At 36.1% G+C, this 14,095-nt stretch overlaps 1 protein-coding gene across 2 annotated transcripts in view; it reads left to right on the forward strand.

Moving 5' to 3' along the window:
- Positions 1–14,095, forward strand: part of ARHGAP15 (Rho GTPase activating protein 15) — a 590,073-nt gene that overhangs the window by 63,588 nt on the left and 512,390 nt on the right. For both annotated transcript variants that reach the window (XM_087435123.1, XM_004423853.3), the window contains one exon: positions 6,092–6,160. In XM_087435123.1, coding sequence (XP_087291249.1) covers positions 6,092–6,160 — 69 coding nt within the window. The remainder of the gene's footprint in view (positions 1–6,091; positions 6,161–14,095) is intronic.

A 14,095-nucleotide genomic window follows, 5' to 3' on the forward strand; every position in this document is an offset into this window, starting at 1 on the left:
AAGTGATTTTATTTCAATTCTAAGCCACAAGATATAAACTTTCATCAAAAATGGTAATCTATTTAAAATCAGAGCTATGTGGAACGTTTCATGTTTATGTATAACTTTCATAGTAGACCTTCCTACACAAGGAAAATAATATGCGCAAATTCTGTTATTTTTATAGTTTGTAATATATCAAGTACTAGTCCCACCCATCAGTTTCATATTCTTTAAATAGACAAAAATGAAAAAGAAATAGAAGAAAAAAAGAAGACACTTTGAAAAAGTGATTTTTTAATTTCTCCTTTTGGAGGAAAAGATATCTGAAAAACTTAATCATCACGCATATTCTAATAAGAGAAAAAAAGAATTTAAAGGAAAATATTCATTGCACATCCTGAATACGTAATTTTTCCGCTTTGCTTTGCACAGTTAGAAAACTAATGTACCTGGGGAGGAGCAGAGAAGGAGTGGAGGCAGGGAGAGTGGTGGGTGGTCATAAAGAAGCCACAACTCTTAGATTTGATCTAAAAGTGCTGCAGTGATATATTAATCTGATATTGGGTTCAAAAAAATCCAAATCAGAAGACATTTGTATTTCAATTTTTTTCAATGGTAGCTACAAATCATTTCTCTTTACTGGACATAGTAAATCAATAGGAAGATGGCATCGTTGAAAAAAGGATGAGATCTGACTCTTTTTTCTCTTCAAAGGAAAGGTTGCTATCAACTGAAGTATTTATTGTGAAAGCTTGGTGGCTTAGGATGCAGAATACTGTGATAGAAAAGCAGTTTAAGGCATAATCGTGTCACCTCAAAAGAAATCGTTAGGCAACATTCTTAATAAACAGGACAGAGAAACTTGGAATTGTTAAGGTCTCCTTTCGCTAAAATACTGGAAGTAAATTGAGAAGTAGCAATTCATAAAATTCTCAAATGGGAATTGTAAAATGATATTAAAACCAGCATTTCATAATTTAAGAGTATAAGAACTAGCAGAAAAAGAAATCAAGCTGTGAACACTTCAATATGTGATAGATAGACATACATGTCCACTATGTTTAGAGGGAGGATCTATCTACTATTTCAGAATATTTGGAAACAAAAAGGAAAGCAGACACACATAAAAGCCATATTTTCAGGCTTCTTCAGAAGAAATGCTTCTGTAATTCACAGAGAAAATAATGGATTAAAATAAAGGTATCAAGCTACTGCTAATATTATTACTGCTATTCAAGTTTTCCAAATCCAATGATTAATTAACGGTTCCTGAAAAAGTGAAAAGAACCTAAGACCAAACAATGGAGCCCACGTTGCCAGCATTCTGAAACTTATCCAGAAGCAATTTGCAAAACAAAATGTAGGTTTTTGATAGCAGACACATTTAAAAGTTTTGAAATTCTGGAGAAAATATTAGGACTGTCTAAAACAAAATACTCTCTTTGATAATACTAGTATAAGAGATATTTTATAATATCAACAAAAAAGTATATTTTGAGCACCTCCTATTAGAAATTACTGGTGAATTTACTGGCTAAAATGAATAGTTCATAAGGACATCTAATGTCTGAAGTGAGAATGTTTCTCAAGGGAATGTCCCATCATAATTCGCAAAATTATCAGATGCTAATAATAAGCTATTGATAAATATTTATATAAATACTTTAGAATTTTGTTATTTATATATGGCTTAGGAGAGCCTTTTTTTCCCTTCAAGCTTACCTCACGAGATTTTGATTGACCTCAGTTTTCTTTATAATTATTATTTCAATTAAGTATATCACGTAAAGACAGCTCTCTTGAAACATCCTAATTTTTCCTGATATCCATGCCAGACAATTGAGCAATTTTGGATCCAGAATTTCCTAAATCATAAGTCTCAGTCAGTATAATCTGATCTGGGATGATAACATATTTCTGTGTCTAATGCTTAACTGAGAAGAGCATTAATGCAAAAGATAGGTGATGAAATTTCTCTTTTTTCCCATATCTTCATAACCTGGTTGAACATGATAGATTGGCTAGCTTATTGATTTAGGAATGATTAGCAATATTACTTCCCCTAAAGGAATATTAAGATGATTTATAACAGATTTGAAACCTGATTTCTAGCTTCCCGTGTAAATGTGCACAAATATATGTTTGTCTTCAAATTTCTACCTTAGAAATATCCACTTATGCACACAGGGGATCTCAACTTTGTAGTTCCCCAAGAATTTAGTGACTGTCTTTATACATATACATTTATATTGCTGGAGAAACAATGAAGTGCAATAGTTGAGGGCTTAGATCCAGGTTAAAATATCACCCATGCCTTCTACTAGCTATGGATTTTCAAAGTTACTTAAACGGTCTGTGTCTGTGTTTCCACATTTATGAAAAGGGAGTAATATTACCAACCTCTTAAGATTTAGATGAGAATTAAATATGTTAATATATGCAAACCACTTAGAACAGTGCCTGGCAAATAATAAGCACTCAATGAATGTTAGCAGACAGTATTATCGTTGTATCATTTCTCAATTTGAATTCTTGTTTATACCATGGAATCGATGGTTTCTCTCAAGAGTGAAATAAGTGTGTACTCAATAACTGGTCATTTCTGTTCCAATTTCTTCTCATTAAAATTTGTTTTCCAAACTTCAGTCATTCACTTACTATGTTTGTGGGTTTTCTTTCGTATTTCATGCACTTAAATAACTTTATTTTAACGAATAATGTATTCATAATACTAACAAATGACTCTGTGATGTGATACATTCTTCTACTAAAACTTAAGATTATATAAGTAATAATTAAAATTAGAACATTCATCAGCTAAAATAATCTCTTCTGCCTATGGCAATATGTACACAACACATTTTGAAATATGGCCTTATAGGAAAGCATTCTATAGGTGACTAGAAGAGCAAACTTAGAGGATGCTGGGCTACCACACCCATAAAAGTCTAGCGGTGGTAGGACGAAAGATGGCATAGACTTGGCCATAAAAGAAATGGTAAGACTGACACAGGTGAATGCCCAGGTGCCAATTCATCAATATTGTGGAGTCATTTCCTTGCCACTACTTTCTCTAACACTTAAAGCTTGAGGGACTCTACATGCCAGAAGAACGACTTCTATCCTAAGACTAGAAATCCAGCAAGGTTTTGAGAAAACGGAACCAAAACTTCACCTATCCCAGAACTCTTCCACACTTGTAAGTTTAAGATAAGACACATATATTAAATTTTCATTGAAGATTATAAATCTTCAGTAATAGTAATAATAGTTAATACTTAAGCAATAGCTCAGAGTAGTAAGTTCTAAATGTATAACAATATAAAGTAAATTCCTAGTTCCTTAAGAGGATTAAATACTAAATATATGTATTTGAATAACAGATGTACAGTTTTGGTTTCTAGGATCACTCCCATTAACTAACTATTCTGCTCCCAGTTTTCTTATGCAAAAGACCTTTCATTTTAACATTAATTGAGCATCAACTATGGTCATGCTACTTAGGGCAATGCCAGCAGCTGTAAAATTCTCTAAAATACATGATGGCTCTCAGAAATAGAAGATTATTTCTTACTCTATAACAGTTAGAAAGAAGTTTTCTACAGGAACTCTTTGTACGCCCTGCAACTTTTCTCTAAGTATAAAATTATTCCAAAATAAAAAGTTTACTAAATAAAACAAAGTGATTTTTTCCTGGCTCGTGTTTAGCTTTTCTTGATATGGTGATTCAGGGACCAAAATTCTTCCATCTTTCATCTTCATCCTCCCATAGCGCCTCATTCAGTGTTTACTCCCCACCAATGTATGAGGAAGAGAGAACACGGAGGGGAAGCTCTCACTGGTCAATAGCCTTGGATGGGGAGTGGTTCTCATTCTTTCTGCTCACTTTCCATTGGTCTGGTCTAGTCACATGGCCACTCCTAAGTGCACAGCAGGCTGAGAAATGCAGTCTAGATATGTGCCCAGGAAAGAGTGGACAGAATTTGGTGGGTGACCATCAGGCTCGACCACAGTCCTCCCTCCCATATATTAATTTGCACCTGTCTTCCAACACTTAAATACACCCATCCACCTCCTCAAAGGAGACAACCAGAAGTCTCACCCAGTTACTGTGTCAAGTTCTATTTTTCCAGAATCTTTGGTGATAAATAGCTTTCTCCAACAGGTCCAATTTCTCTCTAGGGAGTTAAGGATTTAGAACTCGAAAAATAAGCTTTGTCCTGCTTTCCTCATCACATCCAACAGACAATGGTGAAACAAGAACTTGATAACTGGAAAAAAACACAAAAAATCCTCTCATTTGCTCATTTGTAAAGGAAAGAATGGTAAAAGGCCAACAGTCGCTGGACCAAAATGATGATTAAATCCTGCTGGGCAGGCCCTGTGAGACCTCTGCCCTGGCAGCAAAGACAGTTCCTCGCTCTCCTTTATGGGAGAATTCTCCATGTCCATTGTCCTCCAGGGTTTCTGGCTCTGCTTTCTGGAGGCTCTTTCTTCTGAATTATCCTCCACGGGCCACATCTGAAATGAGTATGGAAGAGAAGGGCCTCCTTGAAGGTTGTACTGCCTTCATAATCCAGTTTATATGGAGCAAATATGGGATTCGAGGTTTGTAGAGTCATGAGTTTTTTAGTCCAGGCTTTTTGTTTCTTTGGTAATATAATTCTCTCAAAATCTTAGTAGATATTGATCTAATCCCTTCAGTCAGTTACATGTGCCAGTAACCAGGGCCAAAGACATCCAAAGTTCTTTACTAGACATAGTACTCAGGCCTGCTTTATTTCTTCATTCCTCACACTGATGTCTCTCTCTTTCTCTCCCTCTCTCTCTCACCTCTCTCTCTCTCTCTTTCTCTCTCATTCTTTCCCTCCCTTTCCCCTTCTCTCCCTCATGAAAAATACTGGAAAATTCCTGTTTATTGAAATAGTACTATTAATGAGAACTTCTGTTTAGGTTATCAAACAGTACAATATTTAATTATAAATTCTTCTCTTTCTCCTTTTTCTTTATTATAGATTCTATCTATAGTGCTTCTTTAGGAGAAAGAACAATAAAGCCCTTTTAAAAATTTGCTCCAAAAGCACTTATTGTGTGATTATTATGTATTTAAATACATCTGGGTCAGAGTAGAAGACATGAAAATTAATAGAACATGGACTTTGAAAAAGCTGAGCTCACATCATATCATAAACACAAAGTGTTTCAATATTAAATATTTTTATAGCATTGCAAATCACCTGAAATGTAGAGATGTAAAACAATGATTTTTTTATGCTAACAGACTGTAGTCAAAAATTCAGATAAGGCATAGCGGGAAAAGCATGTCTTTACTATACAGTGTTTGAGGTCTCTGCTGGGAAAACTTGAAGGTTGGGAGTGACAATGGCTGGGAGGAGGAATCATCAGGACATCTTTTTTTTTTTTTTTTTTTAAAGATTTTATTTATTCAGTTTTTTCCCCCCAAAGCCCCAGTAGATAGTTGTATGTCATAGGTTCACATCCTTCTAGTTGCTGTACGTGGGACTCGGCCTCACGTTGGACGGAGAAGTGGTGCCTCGGGGCGCTCCCGGGATCCGAACCCGGGCCGCCAGCATCAGAGCACGCGCACTTAACCGCTAAGCCACGGAGCCGGCCCATCAGGACATCTTTATACTCACATGATTGGGGGTTGATAAAGACTGTTTGCTGGAACCTCGGCTAGTCTGTCAGCTAGAAAACCTATGAGGCCTCTCCCTGTGGTCTCTCTGTGTGGAGTGATTTGGGCTTCCTTACAACATGGTGACTATTTTCCAAAGGTGAGGGTTCCAAGATGGGGGGGGGGGGTGCATGACATTTTTATGCTTTAATATTTGAAGTCATATGGTGTCACTTCTACTGTCCAAAGCATTTATTTCTCATTTTATATCCACTTTATTCACCTTCTTGAATGAATCTGAATATGATTACTTTCATGTGCATTCTTACTGAATTATAATCTCTGCTTCCTGATATTCACACCCTTGTGTGATCCCTTCTCCTTGAGTGTAGACTAGACTTAGTGACTTGCTTCTTTAAAGCTTTCTTTAAAAGAAAAATAATATGATAGTATTAAATATCAATATTTTTGCAGATATCCCGACACAGAAGGAATCATTCACAGCATGTCTTGAAAGATGTCATTCCTCCATTGGAACAATTGGTAAGTGATTACTTCACTCCAATGCCGTATTATTTATCTACTGCTATAAAATAATTTACCCCAAAACTCAGCAATTTAGAACAGCACATATTTTTATCTCATGTTTCTGTGGGTCAGGAGTCTAGGCATGACCTATCATGGTCCTCTAGCTCAGAGTCTCTCAAAAGGTAGCAATCAAGTTTAAAGCAGAATAGGGGTCACATCTGAAGGCTTGACTGGGGAAGGATCTGTTTTCCAGCTCGTGTACATGGTTGTTGGCAGGGTTCAGTTCCTCCAGGGCTATTGACCAGAGGCTGCTCTCAGTTCCTTGCCACTTGGGTTTCTTCAGCATGGCAGCTTGCTTCTTCAAAGCACACAAGCTGAGAAGGTGAGAGGGTCTGCTAGCAACCAGGAAGTCAAAATCTCTTGTAATCTAATCATGGAGGTATTATCCCATCAACTTTGCCACATTCTCTTGGGCAGAAGCAAGTCACTAAGTCTAGTCTACACTCAAGGAGAAGGGATCACACAAGGGTGTGAATATCAGGAAGCAGAGATTATTGAGAGCTTTTTGCAAATTTTACAGTTTTCTTTTTTTTTTTTTTAAGGAAAAATTAATCCTTTACCAGTAGAGTCTAAGTCCCTGAGAGCAGGGAATTTTTTTTTTCCATTTTTGTTTATTGTTGTGTCCTAAAAACTAGAAGAGTGTCTGAAACATTGTAAATAGCATGAATGAGTGAAATATTAGAGATATATTAAAAACACATGATCCCAACCTTTCTGATACATTCTGATACATCTTTCTGTTAATGACCTCTTTTTGATAAATATAATGCCTTTTTTCTCCATGCTTATCCTTCCTGCTATGTTTCACATTGGTCAACGTGATTCCAGTTTCATTGGCTCACCAGATACTGCACTATGATGACTTTATTCCTATTTATCCCCTGCTATTCCATTCCTGTATCTTCAGGCTTTTTCATTCTCAACACTAAAAATATTTCTTTTCTTTGTTCAGGTCTCTTCTTTTCTTTTGTTTTGCATATTCTAGTTCCCTTATCTTCACTCCAGCTATTGCTTCATTATTCTGCTATCCTTTAGAAAAAAATTCCTTAAAAAGATTGTTTACCTTTACTGTCTCTAATTTCTTCCCTCTCTTTATCTCTTGAACCAACTCTAATTAGGCTTTTATCCCAACCACTCACCTCCTGTCAAGGTCATCAGTTACTTCCAAATTGCTAAATCCGTTGGTAAAGTCTCAGCTCTCTCCTTCGTAGATCTATCCAAGAATTTAAAGATTTCTTCTTTTTGAAACATTTTCCTCACTTGGCTACCAGTAAACTACTTTTTCATGGATCTCCAGTTAATTAAATGGACACCTGTTTTCCATCTCCTTTGCTGGTTCCTATTCATTTGGGAGCTCAATTCTTTTCTTCTTTCTCTCTATATGTATTCCCTAAGGTATTGCATTCAGTGTTATGGTTTTGTATACTGCGTTACACTAACTACTTCTAATTTTCTTTCTCCAGCATGGACCACTGCCCTAAACTCCAGTACTGTATATTGTGGTGTTTTCATTTATATGTCTAACCTACATCTCAAACTTAATATATCCTAAACTGATCCTGATTTTTTCCCAAACCTATTTCTCTTAGTCTTCTCCATTTCACAAGATGCCAACTGCATTCTTCCAGGTGCTTCAGTCAAAACTCTTCAAGTCATCTTTGACTCCTTTTTTTCTCTCAGAGAAACAAGGTTTCCAGTCTCCACCATAGTAAAAGCTGAAAAACGTTTGGCGATTCACCAGATCCTACAGTTCCTAGCTACCTCTCTGGCCTCACCTCTCCCTCTCTTCTCCTGGCTCATTCTGCTCCAACCAAGCTGACTTCCTTACTTCTCCCACAGGGCCATGCCACCTGCTCTTTCCTCTGCCTGGTACGAAATAATTCATTAGGTGCCCAGAAATTTGTAAGGCTTATTCTTTCATTTGCTTCACATCTCTGTTTGACTATCACCTTTCTAGATAAGTCTTCCTAATCTACTTTAAAAACAAATGAACAAACAAACAAACAATGCCACCATTTCCCTCCACACTCCTTCTCTCACCCAAATTTTATTTTTTCCATAGAACTTACCACCATGTGGCATACTATACAATTTTTTTTATATTTGTTTGTCATCTCGTTAGAATATTCTATGAGGACAGCAGTATTATCTCTATGTTCATAACTCTATTCCCATGATTATAACAATTGCTAGAACGTGGTAAGAACTCAGTAAACGTGTGTTAAATAAATGCATGAATGAAACAGCTAATAGCTTTTTTTTTACTTCCAAGCTTATAATACACAGGTCTATACTTGTATACATTGTCTTCATTATCTCATCCTATGTCTTGAAGTGCTGATTAGTCATTTGTTTTAGTATGTCTCGGTGTCAGAAGTGAAATTTCTCAAATTGAACCCATCATCACCTTCTTCCCAAACTGATTGCCCTTTCCATTGAGCCCATTTCTATTTGTGGAAAACATTTATCTAGCCTTAGAACACATTTTCTTTGGATCCTTTATTTGCTCTATAACCCTTCACATAAGTCACTATTTTCTGAAGTGGTTTCTCCACAATGGAGGTGATGCCCACATTTTTCTCCATGTGCACATGCACACCCTTGCCCAGGCCTCCAAATGCTTCTGATCTCACATCCTACTCCACTCCCATACTCCACCATGCCTCTTCCACTGATCCTGTGAACAATTCCACACCAACCTTCTTTAAACAGTATCTTCATTATCTCATTTTCCTTGTCAAAACTTTCAACAGCTTCCTGTTTTCTATAGCATCAAGTCTGTAGACCTCTCTCATGGTCCCTGATTGACCTTATTTATTATCTACTCCCAAATACATACCTTCAAGCCAGGAATAGTAACATGATTAAGATGGCTCTTACCTTGAAGGAGCTTGGATTTTCTCTAACAATTACACTTCTCTCATCCCAGCACTCTTTTGTGTTGTTTACTCTTATTTCATGGGTAATAGGCTTGTTCCATTTCCAGACTGTAAATGCTTTGAAGTTAGGGGCTATGACTTGTATTTTCTTTATATCGTGCTTCCCCTTACTTTGCTTTTGGCACTAGTATTTGTTTAGAAAAAGATATATTTGTCAATTGATTTAATAATAAGATATTAAAGGTTTATTAAAATAATATTGCTGATTGCAGATATTAATAAGTATATGCCTGGTATTCATAGTGAAAGTCAATTTTTCAATTTAATTAGATATCGCAGTATCTTGTTTTCAAAATTAATTACTCAGGTCTCAACTCAGAGAGCATTTTCTCTGGGAAGTATTTCTCTGATTGCTCAAATTTGAATCAGGCAGCCCTTTTTTATTCTGCCTCCCGAGAGCAGCTTGGCCTTGCCTCTATCTCTAAATTGCCTCTATCTCTACTCACACTAAAATGGCCTGTTTCCTTTTCTGTCTCTCTTAGTGACCTATAAGCTATTTGAGGGGAGGGCTATGCCTCACTCACTGTTTTATTATTAGGAATTTGTATAAGTTCTGGCACAGAGTAGCTGTCCAATAAATAGGAAAGTAATTGTGTTTATTTTCCATAAATTTGGATTATAGGACAAATAAAGTGCATAAAAATAATTATAAAGAGTTGTATATTTTAAATATAACACATGCAAATGTTTTCTCTGAAGTATTGGATGAAGTGTGGCAAAAGTTAGACTGAAAATGGAGCTTTGTGTGTGAGTATGTAATATAAATATAAATAGGCAATTATATATATGCAAATATATATGCAATCATATGCAATTATAATGTTTGAACAATGCCTTAAGGTGTCTCAAATTTTTTACATAAAATATGTATATTAATTATGAATTTTAAAAATTCAACTTAAGGTTATTATTCAAATTTAATCAATAACCAATGGTGTATTTGTGCTATGCCTATATATCAAGCATAGGCTAATATTAAAGAAACAATTAGAATATTCAGAAATTTTCTCAACTTAGCTTCCGAACATTAAGGTTATTTGTTGGTTTGCTGGCCTGTAGTTGGCTGTCTTGATGCAGTCTCAATTCTTAATGAATGAAACTCATTTTGAATATCCCAAATTATGGATAGTATATTAATAGATAATGCATCTATGTGCTCAATACTCTATTCTAGGTTAGACAACCTTGCAAAGGTGGCATTGGGAAGTACTGCTAAATAAAAGGCAAAAACAATAATTTGTTAAGCCCTTTAGTTTGCAATCTCTCTCTCACACACACACATACTCACACACATACACACACACACTGACACTATCTCTATAAACTATTTTGGAACTGCCAACAATTTTTCTTCCCATTCCTGTCTTGGGTTTCCCTGAATCCTCTCTTGAGTACTTGTTTATCTTGCTTTATCTTGTGAACACAGGTTATATTAAAATTTCATCCATCAATCTCTACTTGAATTAAATTGCCTATTTAGTCTTATTTTAAAGACAGAAATGCTTATTTTTCCCACTACTCTAATTTATGAATTACTCAGTTATGATGGGCAATGCCAAAATAACCACCAATTCCTCCAAACAACAAATTCTGATTAGTTTTTAACTATCCTTTACTGTTTATACCAAGACGTGAATTATTTTCCAGAACCTATAAGTTTTCTTTACATCTGACTGATTTAACTTTATATTCTTTTTACCTAAGTTCACATATTTTTTCCACAAATCTGGCATGTTCCTTACTTCCATCTCTACAACTCTCTTTCCTTCCTTCATGCCTCAGTGTTGCTTCCAGAATTATCCATAGATTCTTGCAGTAGGTTCCCTTGGCAGTACCTATCAGTATGAGACACCATATATAAATAATATGCATTAAAACATTTTAGAAAATAATAAAATCTTTTAAGTTGGTGTTATTACTCATTATTTTTACCATATGGATCTTTGAGCTTATTTACGGCCAACATTTTGTGCTATATAAATCTCATTTCCTTATCTCTCATATTTAGAACTTCCCCGAACATTTTCCAGGAATCATGAGAGGCCTTGGCTTTAAGCATAACTGGCAACAGTATCCCATTAGATCTGCCTCCTTTGGAGGAAAATGATTCGCTTTACAAAAGTGGAATCTGCCATGCTGGGCGCTCCAATAGACGCTATCATTGTTTGGTAGCAGTGCTTTACCTCTCAATGTTCCCTTTAATAAAGGAGATTGTGACAACGTGGTTAAACAGAAGCATAATACATTTCTTTTCAGTACTGACAAAAATACATTCCCAATTGGAGTCTAAAATCTCAGGGAGGAAACCACCCAGTTCACTGACAGGTGACGTCATTTATGCCACATGGTATGCAAATCCATAAGCTATCAATGCAAGAGACCTAAATTATTTTCTGAGAATCTGTGTGATTACTTAACAAGTACTGTAATGCAGCAAAGATTTTAAACATGAAACGTCAAATATACTAATATGCATTTGTTTCTTGATCTTATATATTCCATATTAGAACTCCTCATGAGACCTAATATTTTCAGAGCACTTTCCCTTCTTCCCCTAAAGAAATGTTTGAGAAAAATAACACTGTTTATAACATGTTAAATCTTTATCATCTTTATTTTTATCAAAAGAGTATAAGACATGTCTACGGATAACCCTGCAGGAGTCAAAAGCCTGTGGCAAGTTTTAGAGAATCATCTGCTACCTCCTGAGCTAGAAGGATTTGGAGGACAGAGCTCAGGAAGTTGCCATGGCTTGGGGGCAAAGCAGGCTTTTGCAGATAAACCTTAAGTCACAGATTCTACATTTTGGAGCCAGATATCATTGTGTGGATTAATTAATACTTGTGAGGGCTTTGAGGATGAAAGACGTTGTGAGCATACAGTGTTTTCTTGTTTGGAAACAAAGGACTGCCGCCTTGGGGGAATAATTCTATTGATCAGGCTGTGCTTTCTTTAAATTGCAAAAAATTTCCAAAAGCTCTTCAGTCTTTCAAAATTCAACTTTGGTAAGATAAAATTAGGTTTTCTGAAATAACATCCTCCCAGATCTTCAAGCTGGTATTATGTTAATAATAAATTATATAATTTAATAACTCTAATAGAAACCATCTCCAAGTTTTTATCATTTCATGTGCCCTTCCTTTTCTCAAACAAGAGTGTGTCTGTTAATTCCGGTATTTGTTGAGGCCATCCCTGTGCCAGGCGTTCGTTGTGCTAGGTTTAGGGTGTGAGATGATATGCTAAATAGTCATGTCCTTTTCTCAAGGGGCTTTCAGTTTAGAGAAGAAGGGATGTGTTAGACAAGTAAAGGAAGGCATCATTCTATAAGTGCAAATTACAAAGCGTGCTATGACAACAGAAAAACAAGTTTCTATGAGAGAGGGAGAACCTACCTTGGATTAAGTAATTGTAAAAGCACTCTTTGAAAGGGACATTTAAGGAGATTTGCAGGGTGGATAGAGTTTGTCAGGGAAGGAACTGGAAGAAGAATGATGCAAACAGTAGGAACAGAAAGTGCAAAGGTCTAGAGGTCAGCAAAGTTGTTACATTTGAAAATCTGCAAGAAAGTCACACGGGCTAAAATAGGGAAATAAGTCAGGGAGTGTGGGGAGAGGGAGGCAGTGCTCAGATCACGAAGGGCATTGAGGGGATGGTAAGGAGTTTAGAAGCCATTAAAATACAGAAATGGGTTACAATAACTTCTCACATCCAGGTCCACATTTGAAATTCATTTAACTCTCCAGTAGAGAAAAAGAACACACACAACAACAACAAAAATGGTTATTAACATTGAGCAATCCTTTTCTTCCCTACTGCCTTGACTGAAATTACATTATAGCAAAACAATTGAATTATGCTAATAAATTGCCCAGACAGTAGTGGGGAAGGCCATTCTCACTGAACTCCAATGACAGGCCAAGAAAGAACAACATATTTAAGTCAAGGACACAAAGAAACAGAATTTAGGGAGGAGGAGAGAAACTGAAGAGGAGGAAGAAGAGGTGAGGTACAGGGAAAGCCTCCAGAAGGCTGAAGAAAGTTCTTGAGACAAAAAGAGGTGCCCTCATCAGACTGTTTCCCAAACAGAACTTGGATTTTTTGGTGTTGACCAAATGGAACACACTGGTTATAAGATGAAAGGCTCAGGGAAAAGGCTATGGGGGGTTTTAAACATCAAATAGTATCTTTTTCAAGATGACATTTTGATGAGTTAAGGGTAAATAAATCAGACACATGTGGGTAAAATTTCCTTTGAAATACACAGGGGTTTAAAATGATGGGGAAAAGTACTTGGCAAACATAATATGCGCTTTGCCAAACCCAACATCTGAAAAACAGTTCAAGACACTCAGCGGAACCCCAAAGCCCAATGTGTTCTCTCATCCCGAGAGAGAGAAAGTAGGAGAGGGAGAATATCCATGAAAGCAGTGAGCAACATATATACTAAAAGGTATAAATAAGTTGCAATGAGCAAACCATGCCTAACTCTGAGACCCGAAATCAAGACCAGCTTTGCAAGAACTTTTTCGAGAATTCTTAGTTGCTCCCTGGAAAGCACCGCTCACGTACGACACAGCATCATTTTTCTTTGCTTTCTTCCTCTCTCTTTTTCATGTAACTATTGTATCCGACTTGAGAATTTTGGTTTACCACTTTTTAAAAGTATGCACACAGTAAATTATGTATTTACCTTAGGCAAAGACATCAGATTTCATGTCTCTAAAAGCATCACATTTCATTCTTGAGCTATATGTGTGGTGATTGTAAATTTAAACATTTAAAATTTTTTTTAAGTTAGTACTTTCTATGATGCACAGATGAACTGGATTTTTAAGGTGATTTTTTTCCCTTGCTTTTATTTTTGTTCTTAGTGGATTGCGTCCACTGCAAGTTCATATACTGGGTCAGCAGGTCTACTATAGCAAGAAAGCTAGAGCCACTACAGAAATAA

Source organism: Ceratotherium simum, chromosome 9 (genome assembly GCF_057802395.1).
Source record: "Ceratotherium simum simum isolate JZ-2026a chromosome 9, ASM5780239v1, whole genome shotgun sequence".
Classification (NCBI taxonomy): Eukaryota; Metazoa; Chordata; class Mammalia; order Perissodactyla; family Rhinocerotidae; genus Ceratotherium; species Ceratotherium simum.